At 40.6% G+C, this 11385-nt stretch overlaps 1 protein-coding gene across 1 annotated transcript; it reads right to left on the bottom strand.

The window, feature by feature from the left end:
- Window positions 1-9054: 9054 nt before the first annotated feature.
- LOC133740180 (histidine-containing phosphotransfer protein 4) lies at window positions 9055-11032 on the bottom strand. Its single transcript, XM_062168102.1, has 6 exons — window positions 10781-11032; window positions 10306-10436; window positions 10129-10197; window positions 9942-10013; window positions 9561-9633; window positions 9055-9223 (listed from the first exon to the last, which is right to left on the bottom strand). The coding sequence occupies exons 1-6, from the start codon at window positions 10838-10840 to the stop codon at window positions 9176-9178; spliced, it is 453 nt and encodes a 150-aa protein (XP_062024086.1). The 5' UTR covers window positions 10841-11032; the 3' UTR covers window positions 9055-9175.
- Between the last annotated feature and the right edge of the window lie 353 nt (window positions 11033-11385).

Raw genomic sequence — 11385 nt, 5'->3', positions numbered from 1 at the left:
GTCAACCCTCGTGGCCATCATACGACTCAAGATCAAGCGTCAATCACCCTTGAGTCAAGTACACCATCGAGGACGACGACAGACAGAGGGACGCAAGCAGACGGAAGAAACCTCTCCAAAGCTCAGAAGTCTCCCAAGCTCGTGAAGAACCATCAAGCTGCCAAATAGCCGGTCTCTTCACCTTGCCGACTTCAGACAAGCAAGGGAAATCACCTACAAGCTCGGAAGTCGTCAAACACGCGGAGGATCAACAAGCACCAAACACATGTGCTGATTCATCCACCATCAAAAGCCATACTCGCCACGTGACACCGCTCGTGGTTCAAATCTGATCAAGTCCAAGCCTCTACAGCCCTTGATCATCCGTCGTCTTCAAGTCGTCAACAAAGCAAAGCTTCTGCCAAGTTCTTCATCAAGCTCGTGGAGAATCAACAAGCACCAAACACAAGTGCCGTTTCATCCACTACCAAAGCCGAAGAACACTCGCCACGTGACACTTCTCGTGGCACAAATCCGATCTGGAGCGAGTCTCTGCATCCCTTGATCGACCGCATTCTACAAGTCGTCAACAAAGTAAATCCTCTACAAGTTCTTCATCAAGCTCGTGGAGAATCAACAAGCACTAAACACACGTGCTGGTTCATCCCCTACCAAAGCTGAAGAACGCTCACCACGTGACACAACTCGTGGCCTAAATCCGATCAAGATCAAGCTTCTACAGCCCTTGGTCAATCGTCTTCCTCAAATCGTCAACATAGCAAGAAGCTCACACTACAACCGTTCGATTCAAGATCAAGTGCTCGCCACCCTTGGATCAAATCAACGTCAGAGATCGAATCAGAGGAGAATTTTGTGAAAGAGCATCTACATAAATTGTAACCCGCATTTAAATCAATAAAATTATTATTTTGCACACGTGTCTGCATTTTTTTCGTTGCAGGATTTTTCGTGTTTACAATGAATTTAGAGAATCAAGCCACCACAAGAGACCTGCTACTAATCACAATAGATTAAATTTAAAGGAGAAAAGAAGGAAAGTGGGAGAAGGGAAAGATGGAAAGCATATATATGTGTTTATTCTATCTTTTCTCACCCTCATTTTTTAGTGATGCATACGTGGCTATAGTCTTTTCCTTTTATGTGATACGTGAGCTTTTCAATTGTCAATAATTGGTAATTTTGCGCCATATTATTGATGACAAAATTTGAAATTTAATTCATGAATTAAAAAAAAAAGTCAAAAAGTACGAAAAGGATAATCTCATGTTTCTTTCTTTGGATGTACGTCATTAGAAGCATAAAACGATTTAAACTTATGGCTTAGGATGTAAAATATATAACACAAATACTCCCCCAAGGGATCCAGGCCAATCTAATTTCTCCTCCTACACAAGTGCCATCGGTGCTTTAGTGATTATGTGACAAGATAATGGTTTGTGGTCAAGTGTAGTTGGCTTGGGTGGTGTGGCTAAGTGTCAAGCCTCAGCTTTAATTTTAGTGGTTAGACATTGGCTTTGCGACGGACTTTGCAAATGTGATCAACCATTGTATCGGTTTCGACTGTTGGATTTTTGTCTGTATAAGAATCTGTGGTGTTAGTGATGGCATGGAGTTTATCCGATCGAGATTGATGGAGGCGGTCTACTATTGGTTTTAGCTACCTTCTAGTTGGATATGGTATTCTAGAACGGTCAGCCACATGAGGTCATAGAGGCTACGTTAATGGTGTGGAAGGTGAAATAGGTTGAATGTGGTCTTGCTCTCTTTTCCGTCTCCTAGACTTGAGCCTCTGGGCTTTGGTTAAGTTTTGTAGGGTTTAGGCTTTGTTAGACTAGTCCAATCTAGACTCATTTGATTGAGTGCTAGTTTTCCTAAGGATCATATATGTACGTCAAGAGAGTGCCTTGCCATACTCGCTTATTATTTAGTGATTTGAGTTGGCCTATTCTAAGGCTAGACCTCCTTGGGCGGTTGCATCTATATAGGGTCTTCAAAATGTCATCATCTATAAATTTCATATCATATATTTAGTTGGAATTGGTATATATCTCGGATTTGACCAGTGATTTCAAGTGTCTTTTTTATGAAAGGGGTGATTTCAAGTGTCTTATTGATGAGAAGTTGCTTCTATTTGTTTGTTAGAATGTGACATTTTATTCATACCAGGATTCTGTGCTCTTTGGCGAGCGAAGTGGTGTCTAAATTTAGTTTGTAATGAGTGGTAGTTGCTTAGCTTGGAAGTTAGCCTAAGATATTTGCTTTCAATTTTTTTGTTTTTTTTTTTTATTTTTTGTTTTGTTTTAAAACCTTCCTTTCGGATTGTTCGCGGTATCCCAAATGTTTTCTAAGCCCAAAGATTAATCCGCTTGGGGAAAGAAGGGGGGGGGGGGGGGGTGTTGGACAGCCAACAGGGCATTACAGCCTCTCCCTGACCACGTTTATAATTAAGTAAATAATACTAAATTGCCAGCCTAGTGTTGGAACGTAGGACGTGAGAGTTCCACATCTTGAACGTTCCAGTGGTGGGACCCAATGCATCCATTGAACCACTTGCCGTTGGTTATTTTGCCTTCAATTTCCTAGCCATGTATATATATGATCTTCTAGCTATGATTCATAATGCAATTATTGTTCTGTTAAAAAAACATAAACATATAATATTAGATATTAAATGATAGAGTAAGATTATAATCCTACATGAGCCTAGCTACACACATATAGCTATCACATAAATATTTGTCAAGGACTTAGGACTTAAGTTTATGACTAACATGTTTTTATATTCTTAGAGTTTAAACTGACTAAATGGTGAAGACTTTTTAAATTTTAAATTTTTTTATATATGTACCAAAATATGAAACAATTGATGTTAGTGGAGTGGTTACAATGAAAATACCTAGCGTTCTGCTAGGGTTGGGAGAGTGCCGCTCTTGGCCTCTCTATACCTTCCTCCATCATTGATGGAGTACTTTTCCGGCACCGTCCTTGGCGCTGCTACCATTGCGCACGGCTTATACCGTGCCTCCTCACAAGTCTCGGCAAGCATGCTTCCCGGCGACGACCTTTTGTTCCTCGCCTCTATCTTATCGCATTTGGTTGGGGGGGGGGGATGATAGGGTTGGGACGGCAACGAATGTTTACCGCCTCCGACCGTGCCGGGCATGGCTGAAATTGGATTTGTTGGACAGATCGGGTCTGGTGGCTGTGTAGCTAGGTGAAAGGCTTACGACGAGTCGTTGCTTGACCATGATTACAGGAGGTGGGAGGATGGCAGAATGGTGGCCGGAATCTGGGCTTGGCTTTGGTGTTTGCTCCCCCATAACTTTGAGCATAGGGGGTTGGGTTGGGCTAAGAAACAACTTACCTCTGTTTCTTATTACAAACCGCCCCAAGACTGGTGGGGTCGGTGGCTCATTGAATCGAGCGGCCGGAACTGGGTTCGGGTTTCTCCGGCGAGGGATGGCGGAACAAGGGAGGTCACGGCAAGTTTGGGTGCCCATAGAATTTTGGGGTGCCCCAACTGTGGACCTGGGCTTCTTTTTGTTTGGGCCATTCGCAATTGGCCTTTGCTGCGCCTTGTATTCTATTTGGATTCGCATCTGGGATCCAGGAGACTTTTTCGGGACTCTTTTTTCTGCTACACTTTGGAATTGGAATTTCTGCTATTTAGATAGAAGATTGCTCTCTACTCGACGTATTACTTTGCGTGGGGTGGGCAAGGTCGGTCACACTACCGCCGGTTACCTTGATAGAAGGTTACCCTCTATATATTCAACGCATATATTTGCGTGGAAGTATGGTTGACCATACTATTGGTACCGTTTTACATAGCCCGGGGTCTGCCTGATGCCTCATCAAATGCTTTTTAGCATCCCTTACTATCCTCGCTAGGTTTTATATTCGATGTCTTGTTGCATCTAGTATTGTTTTTGTTATTTTTCATTTTGATGTAGTCTCTACATCTATAAGTTGTAATCTTTCTTATTATTATTATTAATAAAGTGGTTGACTATTACTTTCAAAAAAATGTTACTGGAGTGGTTAAATTATTGGTAGTATATAATTTTGTTGTTATAATTTATTTATTTTTGTAAATGGCATAAGATGTAATTGTAATAACTTTAATCCGTATTTGTTGATAAAGAGAATGTTGATTTTTATCTTGGTACATAATCTAAATTTGACAAAATTGTATTGTAGAATTACATTTTGAAAAGCAACCCTAATTTCTCAACGCGTCACTACCTCGAACTAGACCTTTGCGAGATTTTCTCGTCCGGTAGCACCCCATCTTCGATGTTGGCCTTTGGTCACATTGATGATGTGCAGTTCTTGTTGTTAGACGGCTTATTGTTTTCTATTGCAGGCTTAGACTTTTTGGGATTGTCAAGCTTGGAGGTTGCAGCAGAAAGGTCGGCATCGGGTTTTGATTTGCAACTCTGAGGCTTTGGAGGTCGCAGGCACAGATTCAAGGGACGAGTTTTGGATTGGCATGTGCTTGCTTGCTTGATCCAGATCTATTCCGAGCATCAGCAGCTACATCGATGAGAGTTGATGGCGGCTTGGGGCACTGTGTATTAGGTCGGATATAGGTGTGTTATGTACACCGTTTAGTTTCGGGTCTCTTGGGTGGTGACGTCGAGGTGGTGGTGTTCCTGGATCTAGTCGCGGTTGTGAAAAGTGCGCATGTCTGTCTTCTAGAGGAGTTGGAGCTCGGACCTGAGCTGGGCCAGATTCTGTGGGCCTTGGGCTAGTCTTTTCTTTTTGGGCCTCAGGGCTGCTTTTAAGTTTAGTTTTTTTGTTTTCCAATAAATCCCTACCTTGTTTAGGGAAGCTAGCGGATTTTTTGTTCTTTTATTTTTTATTTTTTTTTGGGAAAAAAAAAACTCTTAGCCCACCCCACCCTTATATATGTTAGTGAGAATCGACCTCATGACCTTTATAGTATTGGAATTATAACTTACCAACAACTCACAACTCACCGGCACTTAGGGTGATTTCTTATGTTCTACTTCGTTACTACAATAAGCGAGATTTGATGTCGAATGGATGGTACTATCTTATATACAATTATATTTCTTATTTGCTTCATGTCGCTCTAGCAGTGGAAGCGTATATAATGTGTTGTTTTGGCCTGAGTATTGTGAATGACCAAAGACATTGCTCATTGTTTCAAAAAAAAAAAAAAAAAGTATGTTTCATTTAACTTACATTTAACTTATAGAAAAAGGTGAGCCGTAGCCTGTTGGTTGTTTGTAAAACCAACACTATAGATATCATGAGTTCGATTGTCACTATCATATGAGAATGATTGGGTGGGAAATAAATAAAAAACATTTTAAAATCCCCTTTAGTTAAGAGTCATGGAGTCATGTCGAGACGAGTACTATAGTGAACAAGCTCGGCTCTTATATTTTTTAACAAGTTCAGCTCAAGCTCGGCAAGGTCCCTTCTACGGTAAAAAATCATCCCTTGTCATCTCGAGGACAAAGATTAATATGAGGGTGTTGAGTGCTACCCTTAAATGGGGGTTGGTTAATAAGATGGATGAGGAAAACATTCAGAGGTTTTAATGTATTTACGGAACACACACAAACACAAATTAAGTATGGGGGTTATTTATAGGGGCTGTGACCAGTTACCCATTTTTAGCCCAAAAAATGCCCACTTACTCCACCAAGAGTTTTTTAACCCCATTTACCCAATCTTACATCTATTGACATTTTAGCCCCTGTTAATTAAATTAAAACCCATCCATCTCTTATCAGTCTCTCTCTCCTTCCCAAACTCTCTCTCTCTCCCCTCGATCTCCACCTCCACTCTCTCTCTCTCTCTCTCTCTCTCTCTCTCTCTCTCTCTCTCTCTCTCTCTCTCTCTCTCTCTCTCTCTCTCTCTCTCTCTCTCTCTCTCTCTCCTCCCCATGATCTCCACCTCCGGTCTGTCTCTCTCTCTCTGATCGCCGCGCCGGAGATGCAGTCCAAATCTGAACACGACGATGAAGCTCCAGTCGGCGATCCAACGTTCTCGTCGTCATTCGATTGATCGGCGATCCAGCCACTCCAACGTCCTCGTCGCAGTTCATCGGCAATGTGTCTACTGCCCCTAACGCTGCCCCTAAACCCTAAACTTAACACGAAGACATTATTTGGGGGCAGTAATGTGTCTACTGCCCCCCACTAAACCATTATTACTGCCCCCCACTAAACCATTAAAACTTGCCCCAGTTTTGTGAAGGGTTCTGACTTCGTATGAAGACATTATTTGGGGGCAGTAATGTGTCTACTGCCCCCCACTAAACCATTAAAACTTGCACCAGTTAAGTGAAGGGTTCTGACTTCGTATGAAGACATTATTTGGGGGCATTAATGTGTCTACTGCCCCCCACTAAACCATTAAAACTTGCACCAGTTTCAAGGATTCACAGTGTATTGCACTTTATCACAAACAAATCAACAAGAGATGATTACTGTCTCCTAAGAAAGACATTATTGGGTGGCACTAATGTGTCTACTGCCCCCCAATAGACCATCAAATATTACACCGCTTCCTATGTTTCGCAGATTATACAAGTTATTCACACTCAAAACAACAGATAATGTCTAAAAACCCACATTATGAGGGTCAATATTCTGTCTACTGCCCCCCACTAGACTGACACAAACAACACAATTTTTTTCATTTATCAACTACTGCAATTTAACACTACATTTACTTTGGAATAGCAGTTTTCAGTCCGTCAATAAATAAAGCAGTTATCATTGGCCCCCAATACAAAGTCTACTGGGGGGCACTAATGTTACAACTTTTATGGTTATGACTGCACAATAGCAGATAGCCATTTTCAGTCCGTCGTCGATTCCTTCAGAAGGTCAACCCCGGCCTCGCCGAGCTTCTCAGCGACGAGGACCGTCGGCTTGGCGTCGAGCCTGGCAGCGGAGAGCACGACGACGAGTTTCGGCGCGGCGATGGCTAGAGCAGGCGTCGTGGGCGACCTGCCGGAGGGATGGAGGGAGGGAGAGAGAGAGAGAGAGAGAGAGAGAGAGAGAGAGAGAGAGAGAGAGAGAGAGAGAGAGAGAGAGAGAGAGAGAGATAGAGAAATCGGTGAGGGGGGAGGAGAGAGAAATCGGTGAGGGGGAGAGAGAGAGAGAGAGAGAGAAACTGAGAGTAGAGAGATTGAAGGAGAGGGCAAAAAAGTCCCAAAAATTAATAAAAAGAATTAATTGGGTAAAGGGGAAATAATCCCTTAGAGTGTTTTGGGTAAATGGGGTTTAAAAACTCTTAGTCGGGCAAGTGGGCACATTTTAAGCTAAAATTGGGTAAATGAACATTTTCCCTTATTTATATTCTACCTTTTCAGTTCACTTTATACTTTTTAATTTTTCTATAGTAACTTGAGCGGCCAGGCATATGTAAGTGTAGTGTTATGTGTAAGAAACTTATTTTCTTGGGACTATAGTATAGTTGGTTCCTTTATACTGCTTCATGTAGAGCCATGATTTACACTGGCTCTGGGACAAATGACTTCATACCACGAAAGGACAAGATTACCCTCATAGGGAACGGGCCACGCCACAAGCCCAGAACCAATCCAGGTTCGGATATTTTGAAAGCGAAATGATAGAGTAACTTAACACCCCTAGTGGGTATGAGCTTCGGCCTGCGGCCAAACTCAAGGCTAATATGGACCCACAAGTCTAATGATCGATTACCTCCCAGCTGGCTTAATGTCATGAAACATGGAGCATCAATACATCACATAGTAGAATTTTTGGGTTAAATCCTCTCTTTGTTCAATATTCCCTTAAACAATTGAGCATATATTATTGAAGAGTGAAATTCACATTCTCTATTTTACAATCTGCACTCATTCTTTCCTTTTTTAGTAACTTAAATTTATCTTTAGTAAGATAAATGTTTAAGAATTTAAACCAAAAAAAAAAAAGTGTGGATTGTAAAATGGGAAGTGTATCAGCACACTCCCCGTGTTATTTCTTACTCATTGACTTGAGGGCCTTAGTTTAGCATTCCTCTTGGGGATAAGTGAATTCCTCATCAATTACAACTGTGATGACTGGTAAGTGAATGTGTACAACGGTTAATGGCGAAGAGTCTACTATCCACCTAGGTGGTGCTCACCTTTTGACACAGAGTTAAAAAAAAAAAAAAAAAACGAGGTCAGTGAAAGAAAAAACACCACGAGGTCAGTGAATAAAATCACGACTTCCTCAGCCGGAGATCAGGATCCCCCGGCCGCGCTCCGTCGACGGCACGCAGCCCATCACACTCGTCAACGTTTGGTTCGTCCAGGTGTCCAGAACCCCAAGACAGTGACGCACCATAACACAGCTGTAGGCGGCACCTTCCAGTTATTCAACCTGGCCCAACCCCACCACCTACGACGAACCACTCGCTGCGCCACACAGCCACCTTCGCCGGACCGCCACCTTCATTCCATCGCGCCGTCGACCATTTAACCATGGAGCAGCGACAAACTTTCCATCCCATCCCTTCCCCAGATCGGACTCATGCGACCCAGCCCAAACCAGATCAAATTGATCGGATCCTCACATCAGAATCAGACCCATTTTTTACCCGTCCTCTCTCTCTCTCTCTCTCAATCAAAGTTATCCAAATGTTCTCCTATGTATGAGCACATCAATGACATCTTCTATAGTCCTTTAAAGATCTTATATCAAGTGAAGGCGAGTATCGAGAAATTCACATGTGTGTCTATGAAGATAAAAGCTTGATTGCATAGCCTTTCATTCTTTTTGGTTACTATTGCATAGCCTTTTCATTCTCGAACTGACTAAAATGCCAAAGCAGCTTAAATGGAAAACTAGATATTGGTATCCAAAAGCACCCGGGTCCTCTAGACATTCCTTCATTCAAAGCTAGGTGGGAATATTTTTTTTTTGATCTGAAAATACTTCAATTGAAAACCCGAAAGAAGGCACAAACAAGTACATAAACCAAATACAACTGAAACATCTGGTAGGAATACCAGGTAGGTGGGAATATATATATATATATATATATATATATATATATATATATATATATATATATATATATGTGTGTGTGTGTGTGTGTGTGTAGTACGCACAATATCCAACAACCTAACATTTTGCTACATGATTATATCACAACCTTCTGCATGTTGATTAGTTTCTTCTTACTTGGGACGACTTGCAGTCTCAATTGGCCCAGCTTGCCTTGCCATCTGAATCATAAGCAAAAGAGAAAACCAGTGTTACATACAATTTGACGTGCAATTGTGTATAAACCTTATTCATATAGAATTAAATTTCAAACTATACACCAAAACAAAAAAGAGTAATGCTAGGTGAACCATTTTTTTGGGTACCACTTGCATACCACCTTATATGATAACTGATATGGCAAAAAAACCAACCTAGCTATCACATAATTTCATTAAATGACATGGTTGTGCCATATCACTTGTCACGTCAGGTGGGATGCAGGTGGTATCCAAAAATGTGGTTTACCTAACATTATTAATAAAAAAAAAACTAAAGTTGAGAGGCATCGATTATCACCTGAAAATAAGCCTCAAGCTTCTTTTTCAGAGTTGCATGTTCTTTCTTCAATAGTTGGAAAGTTCTCATGCATCTGAGATTGCATATATTGATACAGAATTAGTTGAAACTAACCATGTAAACTTTTAGTAAATATATATATATATATATATATATATATATATATATATATATATATATACCTAATTGTGCATGTATATCTATATATATATATATATATATATATATATATATACACTACATGTATATCTACCTAATTGTGCATTAATTCATGGATATACTATATCATGGTTAATTAATTATATGCTTAGTTATCGAATATATGAAGCCCCAGCTGCGATTCTTTATAGTGGAAGATGTCTGTATCTATGGATTACATACCCTTCTCCATTTCCTGCCCTACAATATTCTCTGAACTGTTGGCATTCAGCTTTCACCTTTTTGGCTCCGATGCTGCACCAATTGGCAAAAGGAATTGTGAGATTAAATCTTGTTCTCTTAAAAGCCAACACAGAATATACTAATAGGTTCTTTTCGAATAAACCATATATGAGATTGAGATGTTTACCTTGAGCTACTTCCCTTGAATTGATGCATATGATTGTCCAACTTATTGAAATCGTGAGGGGTTTTCTCTCTGCACACAACAAAAGCCAGCATTATTATTATCGGAACCAGCTAGTGATCATATACTCATATATATGTACTCAACCATCAACGTAACTATAGAAAATTATTGACTCACAATGCCTGCTCTATGGTTTGGAGTGATCTGCATGAATCACGGTAGTACAATGTAGCAATTTCCTCCACAAAATTTGGATTAGTATCATCTTGCAGCTCCTCCAACTGAACAAACTGTTCATCCAGATATCCCTGCAATGACCCAATAGTTAAAGCACTATCGTTTTCCATCAAAAGTCCACAAGAGAATTTGACTTTGAAGTTAATGAAAACTTACATGTAGTCAAATGTATGCATGTGTACGTAATAAAAGATGTACGTATATATCCTTCACACTAGTCTTTTTGTTATTGTTACAGATGAGGTTAAGAGGTGTTGTAAATTAAGTTCGAACCCTGGTTCTGAGTGTGGCATGTATATTCTCTCTACCACCCTCGATCGTTGCATGCAAGTCTTATTTTTCGATCATCGATCACTCAGGAAGTGGAACTGAGTTACTATAAACATATATTTGCCTAACTAGCTTGGAGACCAACCTGAGTAAAGAGGGACTGCCTCATCAGAGCAACCTGCCTGCGCATATTGTTTCTTTCCATTTGATGATCGATCGAGAAGGAGAAGTACCGGAGAAAACAAAAGGATGATATAGAAGGAATGAATTTATCGGAGGTACGTGGAGCTGAAGGTGGACGAAAATACACACTGGGAACAAATTGTGATGATTATAAACTGGGAAGGGAGGAGGGGTTTATATAGTAATTGATGGGGGGAAGAGTGTAGGAGGGAAGAGGGTAGTTATTTATGCGAATGTGTATGTGGACTAGTTTCAATACATGATCGAAAAAGGGACTAGGGTTGGCAATAAGTTCGATTCTCTGTCAGTAAAAGTCATATTTAGCAGCATTAATTGTTTATGATATATGTTAAATCATGAACCCACCGGCCTCCTGCTTTGGTTTGCATATATAGATTCTGGAAGGGAATCTATGGTGGATTATATTGAAACATCTATAATGTATTATGAATTCGTCATTTTTTTGTCGCACATACTTTTTCGCACTATAAAACTTCAATATTATTCGCTAGCTCCTTGACAACTTTAGAGGTGAAAATAGATTGCGACATACATTAATAAGCAAAC

The sequence above is a fragment of the Rosa rugosa genome, chromosome 1, assembly GCF_958449725.1.
Source record: "Rosa rugosa chromosome 1, drRosRugo1.1, whole genome shotgun sequence".
Taxonomy (NCBI): domain Eukaryota; kingdom Viridiplantae; phylum Streptophyta; class Magnoliopsida; order Rosales; family Rosaceae; genus Rosa; species Rosa rugosa.
Note: the sequence above shows the minus strand (reverse complement) of the source record. Positions and strands in the feature narration are given on the sequence as shown.